The 12,162-nt window shown below is 39.4% G+C and overlaps 2 protein-coding genes across 11 annotated transcripts in view; one reads left to right on the top strand and one right to left on the bottom strand.

Annotated features, from left to right (window-relative positions):
* The window catches only part of CLEC20A (C-type lectin domain containing 20A), a 39,870-nt gene extending 33,694 nt beyond the window's left edge, over positions 1 to 6,176 (top strand). For 5 of the 6 annotated variants that reach the window (XM_056814135.1, XM_016429967.2, XM_016429965.2 and 2 more), the window contains exons 11-12: positions 2,262 to 2,347; positions 5,181 to 5,428. In XM_056814135.1, the coding sequence (XP_056670113.1) occupies positions 2,262 to 2,347; positions 5,181 to 5,261 (167 nt within the window). In that variant the 3' untranslated portion in view covers positions 5,262 to 5,428. Of the gene's footprint in view, positions 1 to 2,261; positions 2,348 to 5,180; positions 5,429 to 6,077 lie in introns of those variants that run through there. The other variant, XR_008915847.1, reaches the window with a different exon arrangement.
* The window catches only part of RASAL2 (RAS protein activator like 2), a 374,103-nt gene continuing 367,983 nt past the window's right edge, over positions 6,043 to 12,162 (bottom strand). For 4 of the 5 annotated variants that reach the window (XM_001373823.4, XM_003340123.4, XM_056814133.1 and 1 more), the window contains one exon: positions 6,043 to 12,157. In XM_001373823.4, the coding sequence (XP_001373860.2) occupies positions 11,993 to 12,157 (165 nt within the window). In that variant the 3' untranslated portion in view covers positions 6,043 to 11,992. The remainder of the gene's footprint in view (positions 12,158 to 12,162) is intronic. The other variant, XM_056814132.1, reaches the window with a different exon arrangement.

The raw sequence follows: 12,162 nt of genomic DNA, 5'->3' as shown, positions 1-12,162 counted from the left end.
TAGATTTTTCCTTACATCATTTGGTCCTGGATGGAAAGAAAAGACACATGTCTTGAGTGTCTATAGGAATTCAAGGCAAAAATGTATCTGTGTGTGTGTGCAAGAGAATGTGAATGTATGTCTATATGTCTCTGGGCGTGTGTAGATATGCATTTGTGTCTGTGTGTCTAAATGTGCATGTGTCGATGTGTGTCTACATGTGCTCAATATAGCTGGAGTCCTTGTAAAAATAAGAATTTGGGAGGTCTTTGATGCCCAGGAGCAAGAGCTGAGCTCTCCTCGCACCAGGTCACAGGAGTGGAAAATAGAGACCTGCTTCTCCTTGTAAGTGTCCTCTGATACAATATCGTGTCCTTGGCTTGCATTTTCCCTTTTTGGTCTGGATCTGTGATTTCACTGGTGCTGGGAACTCCTAGTATGGAAACTCCCATTACCAATGGTCTATTCTGCTATGCCATTTAGTCTCAGAAAGTGGTCTGGGGGCAGTGAGAGCTTAAGTGATTTGTCTAAGTTCAACAGATAGAAAGTGTCCAAGGCAGGGCTAGAGTTGGCTCATCCTGACTCCATTGTCAGCTCTGTTCTCCTTGGACCTCACATATATAAATTGGTGCTTATTTAATACTTGGATTGAAGTGGATTGGAACTGGGCATCAGACGAGTACCTCTTGTTCCCTAGTCCCTGACCAATTCCTCTTCTCAGGGTGTAGCCTTGGGCTCTTGCAGGTGCTATCTTTAAGGATGCTTAATTTTCTCTCTTGTAGCAGCATCCTCTAGAACAACACTGCCCAGGAGGCAGTAGCTGCCATCGCTTCACTCCAAAAACACCCTCCTTTTGAGATCTATCCTGACCTATGAGAGCCCAAGGAAAGTAGCCCAGGACCAACTAAATGCCTCTTCTCCCAAGTTCCTATGCTCATATTTGAGAAAACCAAACCTCAATGAAATAGGAAGGGATGAGTCAATGAAGGTCCCAAAGCATGAATTTCACCTGAAACATCCTCTCCAGTCACCCCTTCTCACGGGCCACTTCCTAGGTGGGGACCCTTGAGACAATGACAGGGAGCCAACTGGGTAGCAATTTCTGTTTGTTTGTTTTTAAGACAGTTGGCACCTTCCAATAGACTCATTGCAAAACCGAGAAGCCAAAAAACACAACTCGATTCATGATCTTGCAGAAAGCTGGCCTCTAAAAATGGTTAACTTTCAAGATAGTAATGGAGGGTTCAGAGGGAGCTGTTATGCTGTTATGGTAGACAGATGAGTGAACATTCCATCCTCTCTTCCATACATTCTGCCCTTACAAGAGTCAGGAAGACTTTACTTGACTCTGTGAGCCTTCAGGTGTGAAATGGGGACAATAATGGTACCCACTTCAAGTGAGCTAATAATGTCTACATGTAAGATGTCTTATAAGTAGGAAACTTTCTATATGTCAGTTATTAATAATGCGACAACTGGTGGTACAGTGGATAGGAAAGATGGCCCCAGGGTCAGGAAGACCTGAGTTCAAACTCAGCTTCCAATACTTATTGGTTGGGCAACATCTGTCTGCCTCAGTTCCCCCATTTGTAAAACAGGGATCATAATATCACCCACTTTGTAGGTAGGGCTGTTGTGAGGAGTGGATGTTTGTAAAGCACTTTGCACATTTTAAATTGCTATATAAGTGCTAGCTGTGATTATTCATGGTTATTAATCAACAATCCTCACATTACCAATTATTTTATGACTCATCATATAATATTGTTGTTCGGAGAGAGGAAGGCTGAGTACAGGTGAGAGGAGGCACTTGAAAGTTATTAATCACTAGTGTTTAGACAGATTTCAGGTTTTCTAAAGTACTTTGCAAATATTGGAGGTCTTCACAACAACCTTGGGAAGTAGGGGCTATATTTATTCTCATTATACTAAAAAGGCAAATGGAGGTTAAAGTCATCTAGTTTCTGAGGTTGGAGCTAAAATCAAGTCATCCTGACTCCATGATACCATCTGGCTGCCAACTGGATAGTGGGGTTTGGGGCAGAGGGAAACAATCATATAAGAGGTTCCCTTTCTTCCCCATTGGCACTCCAGTACTCTCTCCTCCCAAATAATTTTGGTTTAATCTGGGGTGGACCAGCCCTGCTTCCAATTGAGTATTTGACAGTGCACAGCAGTGTTTTGCCCTTGAACCAGGCTCCTCGAGTCACTTTGAGTGGCCAGACCCAGACCCCATTGCCAAGAATGTGTCAGGCAGCATGTCTTATTTCTCTTGATGGCAGAACAACGCTTTGTGATCCTGAAAGCAGATTTTAACTCTCCGGCTGCCCTGGAGCCTGAAGATAGAAAAGAACAATTTTTGAGAGAGGTGAGTGAGCTTCCCTCTATCCTGCATACCTCCCCCCTATTTTGCTTGCCTGGATCTCCAACACTGGTTGACTTCCCAAGTTAAGGCGATAACAGTCTGAACCAATAGTCCAGCTCTGCAGAAGGTCGTGTTGTGTTGTGATGTGATGTAAAAATTAGTTAATGTCAACAATAAAAATGTTATATTTTTTATTGATTTATTAATGATCATTAGAAATCAAGGAATAAAGAAGATACAAAAGTAAAAGACCACGTGCCCATGGCTGATTAGCCCATTTAAAATCCCCGTGTTTAGCTTGCTACCACAACCATGCTGGCTGCAAGCCCAAGAAAGAAACCCAAGAGGACCGCCCACTCACTAATATCCTCTGTCTACAGGAAGTACATAATTACAGGAAGTCAGTGGGCTCCTGGGAAATGTAGTTCTTTTTTAGGGTAACAGATTTTCAATTATTCAGTGATGTGATGTTTTGTGGTGTCTCTTCCAGAGTTCCTAAAACTGTACCAGAGCACTTGGAAGATACTTACCAAAGCCTTAAACATCCTCAAATTGGAGGGATTCAAGAGTGCGTTGACCCCAAATGTCTGAACTTAAGAATGGGGAAGGGAGGGGAGAATGGAAACCAGGGAAGGTTTTAATTTTGCTGTGGCCATACCCTTTTCAGCTCACATCAGAGTTGGACAGGACCTTAAATTATAGATCAGAGACTCAGAACTGGAAACTTTCGTGAGCATTTAGCCCAGTCCCTCATTTTACAAATGAGGAAACTGAGGCAACCATTCTTTTAGTTTGGTCAAACCTAACTTCCCACAAGAGAGACCGGGGAGAAAAGTATTGTTGTGGGGGAGAAGAACAGCTAGAGATATATGAGTTTCTATGCATTCTGGCAAAAGTAAAATATGCAATCTAAATTTAAAATAATATTAAAATATATGATAAGAATGAATAATAAATAAAAATTATTAAAATCAGCACTTTAAAAAACCCAACCCTTTTTTAAAAGTTAGGAGTAACATGACTTGAGTGTGGGATTCTGAATATAGCATTATCAGATAGGAAATGGGCTCTTTAAATGTGTTTACTCTGAAAAATGCCCTGCCTGCCCACACAAGAAAATTTTTTAAAGCTTTTAAATAATATTTTGTATTTTCCTCAACTACATATAAAACCAGTTTTTAACCTTATTTTTAATTTGAGCCAGATTCTCCTCCTCGCCCCTCTCCCCCTTCCTTGAGACATCAAGTAGTCTTGGTATCTATTTTATGTGTGCAATAGTGTAAGACATTTTTCCATGTTGGTCATTTTCATATGTAGAATTTCAATATGGAATTGATAGAGTAGAAAAAAAGATAAACAGATTTTAGCTTAAAGGAGGACCTGAAGGTCTTTTGAATTCTCTGTTTGATCAATCCCTTCTAGTAAAATGTACGACTTTGGTCTGGTCCAGAGACTTCTTGTGTCCCGCCAAATCTGTTCTATTTATCCCCTTCTTCTTTGAGTAGTGGTATGCTGTGGGCATCTTTTACTATTAGAGTAAACCAGGGCTATCCAACTTGAGTTTCCACTGGAGGCATAGGACTAGTTAGAAGATATATTAAATTCTGGCTCTGCCAATGGCTTGTTTTGTGACTGTGAGCAAATTATACAGGCAAGGATCTTGAATTGGAAGGCTGAGAAATCACCTTGACATTTTAACAATGAGGAAACTGAGACCCGGAGAGGCAAAGGTAGCATAGGTAGTGAGCAGTAGTATCAGGATTTAGATCCAGAATTTGTGACATTATCTCTAGGGCTCTACTATACCATGCTGTCCCTGAGCCTCAGTTCCCTGATTTGTCAAAGAGTATACATATTACTTGCCCCAATGACCTCTCAGGAGTTGTTATGAGGACTTGAGATTATGGTGCTTTTCAACCACAAAGTGCCATGAAGAAATAGTGAGTTATAATGATTAAATTGGGGAAATTGGATTCCAAATATGGAATTTCACTTTCTAGCCAACTCCATTCCAGCTTGAGAAATGATTTACGTAATTGCATATGGAAGCAAGTATTCTCTCATTTTGGGGTCCTTCTGGACAGCCATAGTTGCAGCTTCAGGGCCAAAAGGAAGATAGGTGAAACGATCAACAACTCTATCATCCACAGTCTTGGAAGATAAGGTGGGTCTAAGTAACAGAAATCCATAGATCATGTCCAAAGCATGAACAAATCATGTTTCAATCTCTTTAGCCAAGTTACTAATGAGACATCCTGTTTACTTCTCCAACCCATTCTTTACCAGAGATGCTAGAAATAAAAGTCAGGGAGGCTGAGGCAGACAAGGAAAAATGAAAATCTTGGGTAATCTATTTTGGTGAATCCAAGATCTCAAGGTGGGGATACCCTCCCCACTAGTTTAGATCACGACTGATCTAGTCCCAATCTTGTACAATTCCTATCTATTGTCCTCCTCCCCAATAAAGGATTCGTTTAATGGGCTGGAGGTCAACCTTCCTTTAGTTTGTTAATCTTAGGGAGGCCAATGTCCTAACCTAGATATCTGCTATCCCTTTTTATAACTACATGACCAGCTCACCATCCTTTCTTTAATTCTTCTTTAATGATGTCTCATATTGATTGTAGCACACAGATCATTGGTAACATCTTGAAGATTACTACGTGACAATGTGTTAGCATTTATATGCCCACCAGGAGTTTTTTTCCCCCTCTTTGGGTTGTTAGATATTTCTTCTAGATTTGGGTGAAGTAACAAGGGGATAATTAAGACAATTAGTTCATGAATATTCGAGAGGTTGATGTATCAATGAAGACTTTTTTTTTTAATATTTCAGATACAAGAAGCTGTAAAGGTGATTTTAGGTCATGAGCAGTTCAGACTGAAATGGATCAGCTCTGAAGAGAAGGAAAACTAGCTAAATATCTTCTCATATCTGAATGTCTTCTAAATCTATCCAGTCCCCTCCTCTGGGTAAGAATCTTTGATCTAAGGAAAACAGAAATCTGAACAGTGATGGTAGACTCTGTAGAAAGGAGCAAGGGAGAATAATGGGAAAGATTAAAGTATTATCTTTACTATTTATCCCATCTCTAACCCTTGTGAGTTACTTCACTTCTATGCCTCAGGGAGCTCTTTAAAACATTTCTGTGAAGTTACAAATAGTTGCTTTATTCATTAATGGAACAAGGTCCCACATCAGTGAAATTAAATGTGATATCTTGCTATATTTAACCTTGAACAAAGGGATGGATATGAGGAATGCCAGCATTCCCCTCTCCATATAGCTTGAAGCTTAAGAGGGAACAGTGGTAGTAATGATGATGGAAACCAATGGACCCACAATTTGATTTATGAGTCTGGGATTTCCAAATGGACTAGGTTTGCCCTTGAAATGAAAATTTCCAAGTTCATCAGTTAGAGGTTTCTAAGGAAATTGTAGCCCAAATTCTTTAAGACAAAAATCTGTTGCAGTGGTCTATCTGAAGGCACGATCAATATCAATAATTGCTATTTTATGACAAATGGGGTATTTTCATCTGTAACTAAAAGGATGAACCGTGCTTAATATCGACACTATCTCCAGAAAAATTTTCCCTTTTGTCACTCTACTTCCAAATTCCAAAGTCCTCAAATTCATCACTGCAAAATAAAGAGAAATGTCACATATGGTAAAAAAAAGAAAAATTACTCTCAAATGTTTAAAGTTAAAGTTTATTTGTATTCTTTGTAGGAATATCAATAAAAGACCTCAAATGTATCTATATCTGTACATGTACAAGAACCGTCAAAAATTATTCACAGAACAAAAATAAATCTTCTTTAGAATAAACCCAGGTAATGAAATGCAGATATGGATCTTACATATGGAACAATCCACGTGCTACTAGCACAAAAATATGGCTTTAAAAATAAAATAAAATCTTGGGTTTTGTTTTTCTAAGATGTATTTCTCTTTCACGAAATAAAAAATAAATTATTTAGCTTGATTATTGTAAAATAGCCCTGTGTAAGTAACACACGCTTATTAAGGCCCTGGAGATGAAAAAAAATCTATTTTTAAAAGGTAATTTCCTCATGGGAGTGCCACAGGTTGATGTGCTATTGTTTCTGAGAACTAGTTTTAAAGTAAGAGGAAATATCTAAGCACCAGTCAAAAATGTCATCTTCGTTATTTATTTTAACTTATTTGCATGATAGTGGCTATTGAATGAGTAACCTGTATTCAACCTGTTATGGAAGAGATGATTTGAGTTTTTTCCCCTTTGGGGGAGTTTAGAAATGACAAAATAACAAAAGGCGATTTACACACATAGACACTGTCTTCCCCAACCATGCCAATATACATCCCATGGTAACCTTGATTGGTCTGGGTTTGCATGACTGTAGCCTCCTAACTCCTCTGACAAAGTGACCTGTTTTGGAGATGTAAACCAGACATTTTTCCAAGAGGTAAGTAGGGATGTTAAAGTAAAAATGAGTGTCCTGGAACATCAACAAGACCTTTTAATTGTCTTTGGGTCGCTTAACACATGACAATATTGGGATTGTTGGGTTGGGACAACCATTTTTGGGATGGTTCTCTGACCACTTCTCAATTATCTTGTTTTGGTAACAAGGGAATAGCCAGCTAGGCTTCTTCAGAATTGGCTCAAGATGATAACAGCAGTGATTCTTCTCTGGTGGAAGATATTCCCTGCTATTATCCTCCTATTCTTTTTAAGGGGTCTTAGGATATTCTCCCATTTGAAGATAAATGGGCATGTATATTTGGAGAGAGAAAAAGACATAAATCTGAAAAGCTTGACTTCTAAAGATAAGATGTAGATAAATGGGGCATATATAGACATATGCCACTTAGACTAACAAGGAGGAAGGTATATAATGAAATTGAAATGCCATTAGGGCAATGGAACTCCATAATGTGTGGCAATTACAGAATGAAGTTGATATTCTAAAATAGGGAAAGGTCTCAGAACGCTGTTTCTTATCTGTAGAAACCACCATGCCATACAGCTATGTAACACAGCTTTTAGGTGGTGGGGGAATCTAAACCTTTCTTGCCTCCTTTAAGTCCTTTGGGCTGCAGAGAAGGCATGAGCCTACTCTGAGATGATATATCCTTCTCTGGCTTTTTCTCTCCTCATGAGATATTTATTTCATCTCATGCAAATTTCATTGCTTTGGTCCTTTCTAAAATCAAGAGAGTAGCATCCCTAGTTGGGTACTGACAACAGGAGAATGTTTTTAGCAACAAAGGATGATGATTCAAAATAACAAATGAACTTCTATTTGAAATTTCAAAACTCCAACATTTCTTTTGAAAATAATCAAAACAGGTACTTTCCATGGGTAGGATTCCAAAAATGACATTCTGAACATTAAATGACTGGTTCTCAGGATGTGGGTGTATAAAGGAGGGAGGTTAAAGCGAAAAGGGATCAGGGGAAAATTTCTCACAGCTGTGGCTTCCATGCTCTTTAAGGACTATGCCCGTACACAAAAGGCTTCCAAAAGAGCAGAAAATAGGAGTTATTTAGTCTGAGGCATGGATTGTGGGGGCAGAAAGCCTGAGCTAGTGAGAGGGATCCAGGTTCAGGGTTAATCCACGTGTCCAGGTAGACTCTGGTGTATGTCTGCAGGGTCTGACATTGGGCACTTAGAATGGTCTAACTCCCTAAATCGGCCCAAGATTTGGCCTCCAGGGGGCCTCGGGATAGAAGATAACTTAGGTGTAGATGGGGGTGGAAGCTGAGTGCAATAAAGCTGACCTTTCCCTGCAGCAGCTTCCTTGTTATGGGACTTCTGATTAGGAATCTTTGCTGCTTCTCCCATTGACTGCAACTCTGATTAAGCCCAGGGAAAGGACAGAGTGAAAGATCAGTGGGATTTAAGAACTAGAGGTCCAATGACGAGGCTAGTGAGAGGTAGTCACAGATCTGAAAAGCTTTACTTCCAAAATGAGGATTATGTTCAAAGACAGATCATTAATGCTTCCTAGAGATGGACTGTGGTCGGAGATGGGACTTCTTCCTTTCGAGATAGGCAGCACAATCCACCATCACTAAAAGGGAGGAAAAGACCAAGAGAAAGCGGATTCTGACTGCCCAGAGGACCTAAGTGAACAGACCTAAAGCTACAGAGAGAGCACTATGCTACATTTAACTTGCTGCCAAGAAACGGACCCAAACCTAAAAGATACTCCAGTCAAATTTTTCCTCCCTCACAATTTTTATTGCAAGAACATGATAAGTCGAAGGAATTTTAACTCATTTGGAGACCAGAAACCTAGTAGGCTTAATCCTTGGTTCAGTGAAGGGAAAATGACTCAGGATGCTCTTTTCCTGAATCTTGGCAACATTCATTCTGCTGTCCTTACTATTGCGCATAACCTGGGGTCACCTACATAGGCACTTTGCAGAATTCCATGCCCTATTCAACCAAAGCCTGTTTTATTCCTAATAACAGGTCAGGAGGAGCTGGGAGGATGGCATACATCTGAACTGACCCATCAGGCCACTCTACTACAGTACAGTCTTCCTTATAGAAGGAGAAAGCTTCCTATTTGGGCTCCTCATCAACTGGCACAGGGTTGTATTATACCTTTATGTTGGTGTTCTCTATCCTATTATCCAACAAAGCTGGAAAAGGAAAACTCATAATATCAAGTAACAATGAAAAGCACAGTCACTGTTACCTTCCTGTAGCTCTTTACTTTTGAACTTACTGATCAGTTGTTTAGTGGGCTGCATTATTGAAAGAAATGCTCAGAAAAATAAAAGATTTGGTTGAATATAGGCTATAAATGGATAATCTAAATCTAATTTAAATAATTTAAATTTAAATACTCTAAATTAAATCTTTTAAATGGATAAATCTAAATTTAAATATAATATCTGCCATCATTTTTGAAAATAATAGCTACTTAGTTTACTTATTATCCTGCTAACTTGGATCCTAAAACATCCATATCATTTCTTTCCCTTTCTCTTTCCACATACTAAGTGTTTCTTAAACAAGGGGCTGCCTAATGCACTCCCATGAGGTTTAGACATTGAATCACAGAATCTGATCACGACAAAACCTTTAGTGGAATACTACAAAACTAACACTTCACATCTAGTCTGATCTATCACCTTACACAGCATTCACCCAAAAGCTTATTTCCATGTTAGGGAAACCAACCAGCCTTCAGACCGCCACCTGCAGTCAGACACGCCAGGGCTTTTGAAACTCAATCCAAGAAATCACCCATATAACATACTGAAAACCATTATAACAGACAATCCGTTTACCAAGCTTTCTACAGTACTGATGGATACTTGCATGCAGAATCAAGTACATTTTGCTAGAGATGAGAATCGCCAAGGAAGCTGGACAGGGCCACTGGTATTCTGAATTCTCACAACAAGATGCTCAAAGGGACCAGATTCAGGCTCCTACTTGTACTTTCACTACAGCAGAGAAAGACACAAAGCATATACTTATAGTTTGGTCTGTGAAATACATTCCAAGGGGTATGTGTATGTGTGTTTGTGTGTCTAAAATGGAGGGTGAAGTATGGGAAGAGGCAGGTTTCCCAAACTCTTGTGGACAAACCAATCTAGAGAAAATGGTGAAAGATGTAGAGGAGAGGGGGGAAAGTACAGAAACAAGATAAGAAAATACAAAGGGTCAAAAACAATTGACCTGAGAGAGAGAGCAAAGCTGAAGAAAAAAAGAACAAAGACTGGAGCCTCCTGGGAGGTGATTTTGACTGGACTGGTCTATCAACAAAAGTCCTGTCATCAAAGATCTCTTTTCTCCCCTTGTTTATTCTGACAAGGAAATAAAAAACTACTACCATCACCACCATCACCACCCATGGACACTTACTTCAGGCACATGGTTGGTCCCTTAGGTTATGTTTTTTTTTTTTAAATTATACTTTTGAGTCAAATGTTCCTGTTACTCACACACTTCTCTCCCACAACCAAAATTACTGCTAAAACCTGGATAAAGATAGCAAAGACACTTTGACCTTACTGTATCTGACGGTGTAGATGGTCTGACTGTTTCCTATTTGTGCATAGTTATATGTATACTTGTGCAACTATATATGTATAATATCTGTTTAATGAATACCATTCTTTACTTCTGATAATTAGAGATTCACCCAAGTTAACATTTCACACCTCTTGAACAAAGGAAATAAATAGTTCATGTGACTGTATCCGAGTCAGACTATTTCCTAGGAAAGCCACGGCTGAAAAACATTGAAACTAGGTCTCCACAGCCAACCCTCTGACTCGGAGAGTTGACTATTCCTCTGGAAGATGAGAGCCTGTGTGTGCCAACAGCTTACTACTCCCACCTCCACAGTCAGCTTCCTTTCAGGAGAAGAGTAAACTTCATTTTACCAAACATGAGAGTTCTGATTTGGGCTTCATTCTAAATTTGGCTGGGGTCAATGTGAGGAAGACATAGTAATCTGGATAAAAAAACAATTTGTCACTTTGATAGATAAAATCTAAATCCGAATAAACAATGATTTTAAAAGGTGGAAAAATATTTATGATATCATTTGAAAATCAGCAATTATATAGGGTCTTGATGTTGTTTAGTTAGCCCTTTTGGAGGTGGGAGGGTGTGGTAAGAGGGCAGAAATAATAAATCTGCTTATTTTTCCCAGATGGATTATGGATAACAGATTTGGATGACTTAGATAATGATGAATAAATCCTTTTTGGTATGATTGTTCCCATTATGGGTGAGGAGAGGATACTGAAGTATACAAAGATGCAGGATGGCATTTAGAGACAAATATGTACAGTTTTGTAAACTCTAAAAAGGAAAAAATACCCTTTATTACAACTGGGGTAAAAAAAAATCCCCTATTTAAAACTTGATATTCCCTTTCATCTACTAAAGAGAAAATCAGCCCTAGAGAGAAGGAAATACATTGACTGACAGGAATCTAGACATTATCCCCAAAGTCCAATGATGGTGCAGTAACTTTTGGCCTCTGCACCTTGTAATAGTGGATGCCAAAGGCTCTTAGACCAAATCCAATCTTAGCTGACCACCAATATCTGTTCCTTTTGATTGAGTCCTGCTGTTTATTTATTTGTTTGTTTTGGACAAATTGAAGATGGTTTTTAAACCAGCAGAATGATCTCTTAAAAAGTGAATTCTGCCAATCTGTTGCTGCAGTCCATGGGCTTTTTTCAGCCAGATGTTGTTTCTTTCTACTAAACCTACAGGGTCATTTCTTCACTCACATATAATTCCTATTTTTCCTCCTCCACCAACTGCAGTGCTTTTAACAAGGGAAAAACAACAATAATAAAAATAGCAATAATTAAAAAGATAATCTACATTATTAACTTCCTTTTGGTATATTACAGTGGCAATTTCTGTACATGGCCCAGAACTGAGTTCTTTATGTACAAAGAGATATGGGGGAGAGCATTGACTTTAGAGTCATAGTCCTGTGCCCTGAATAAGAGGGTTTCTTTCACCAATCAAGAGATCCTCTATGTTGCCATTCCAACTTAGCAGCATTCTGTAAACCTGGAGGGGCAGGGCAAAGGGCTGGGAACAGAGGGATGGGTTTGTATTTTCCAATACAATTTCTTTCCGTCTCCATTGTCTCTTCAGAGGAGCTGGTCAGCAGCTGCTGTTTTTGAATTCACCATTCTCCGTGATGGAAAGCTTGGTGGGGTTGGTGGGCGAGATGCCATTGCGGACCTGCATGCTGTAGCGCTCCTTCACCTGGGTTAGGGCACTCATTAGCCGTGTATTGGCTGAATCCAGGGATACGATCCGCTTTTCCTGCA

The sequence above is a fragment of the Monodelphis domestica genome, chromosome 2 (assembly GCF_027887165.1).
Source record: "Monodelphis domestica isolate mMonDom1 chromosome 2, mMonDom1.pri, whole genome shotgun sequence".
Taxonomy (NCBI): domain Eukaryota; kingdom Metazoa; phylum Chordata; class Mammalia; order Didelphimorphia; family Didelphidae; genus Monodelphis; species Monodelphis domestica.
Note: the sequence above shows the minus strand (reverse complement) of the source record. Positions and strands in the feature narration are given on the sequence as shown.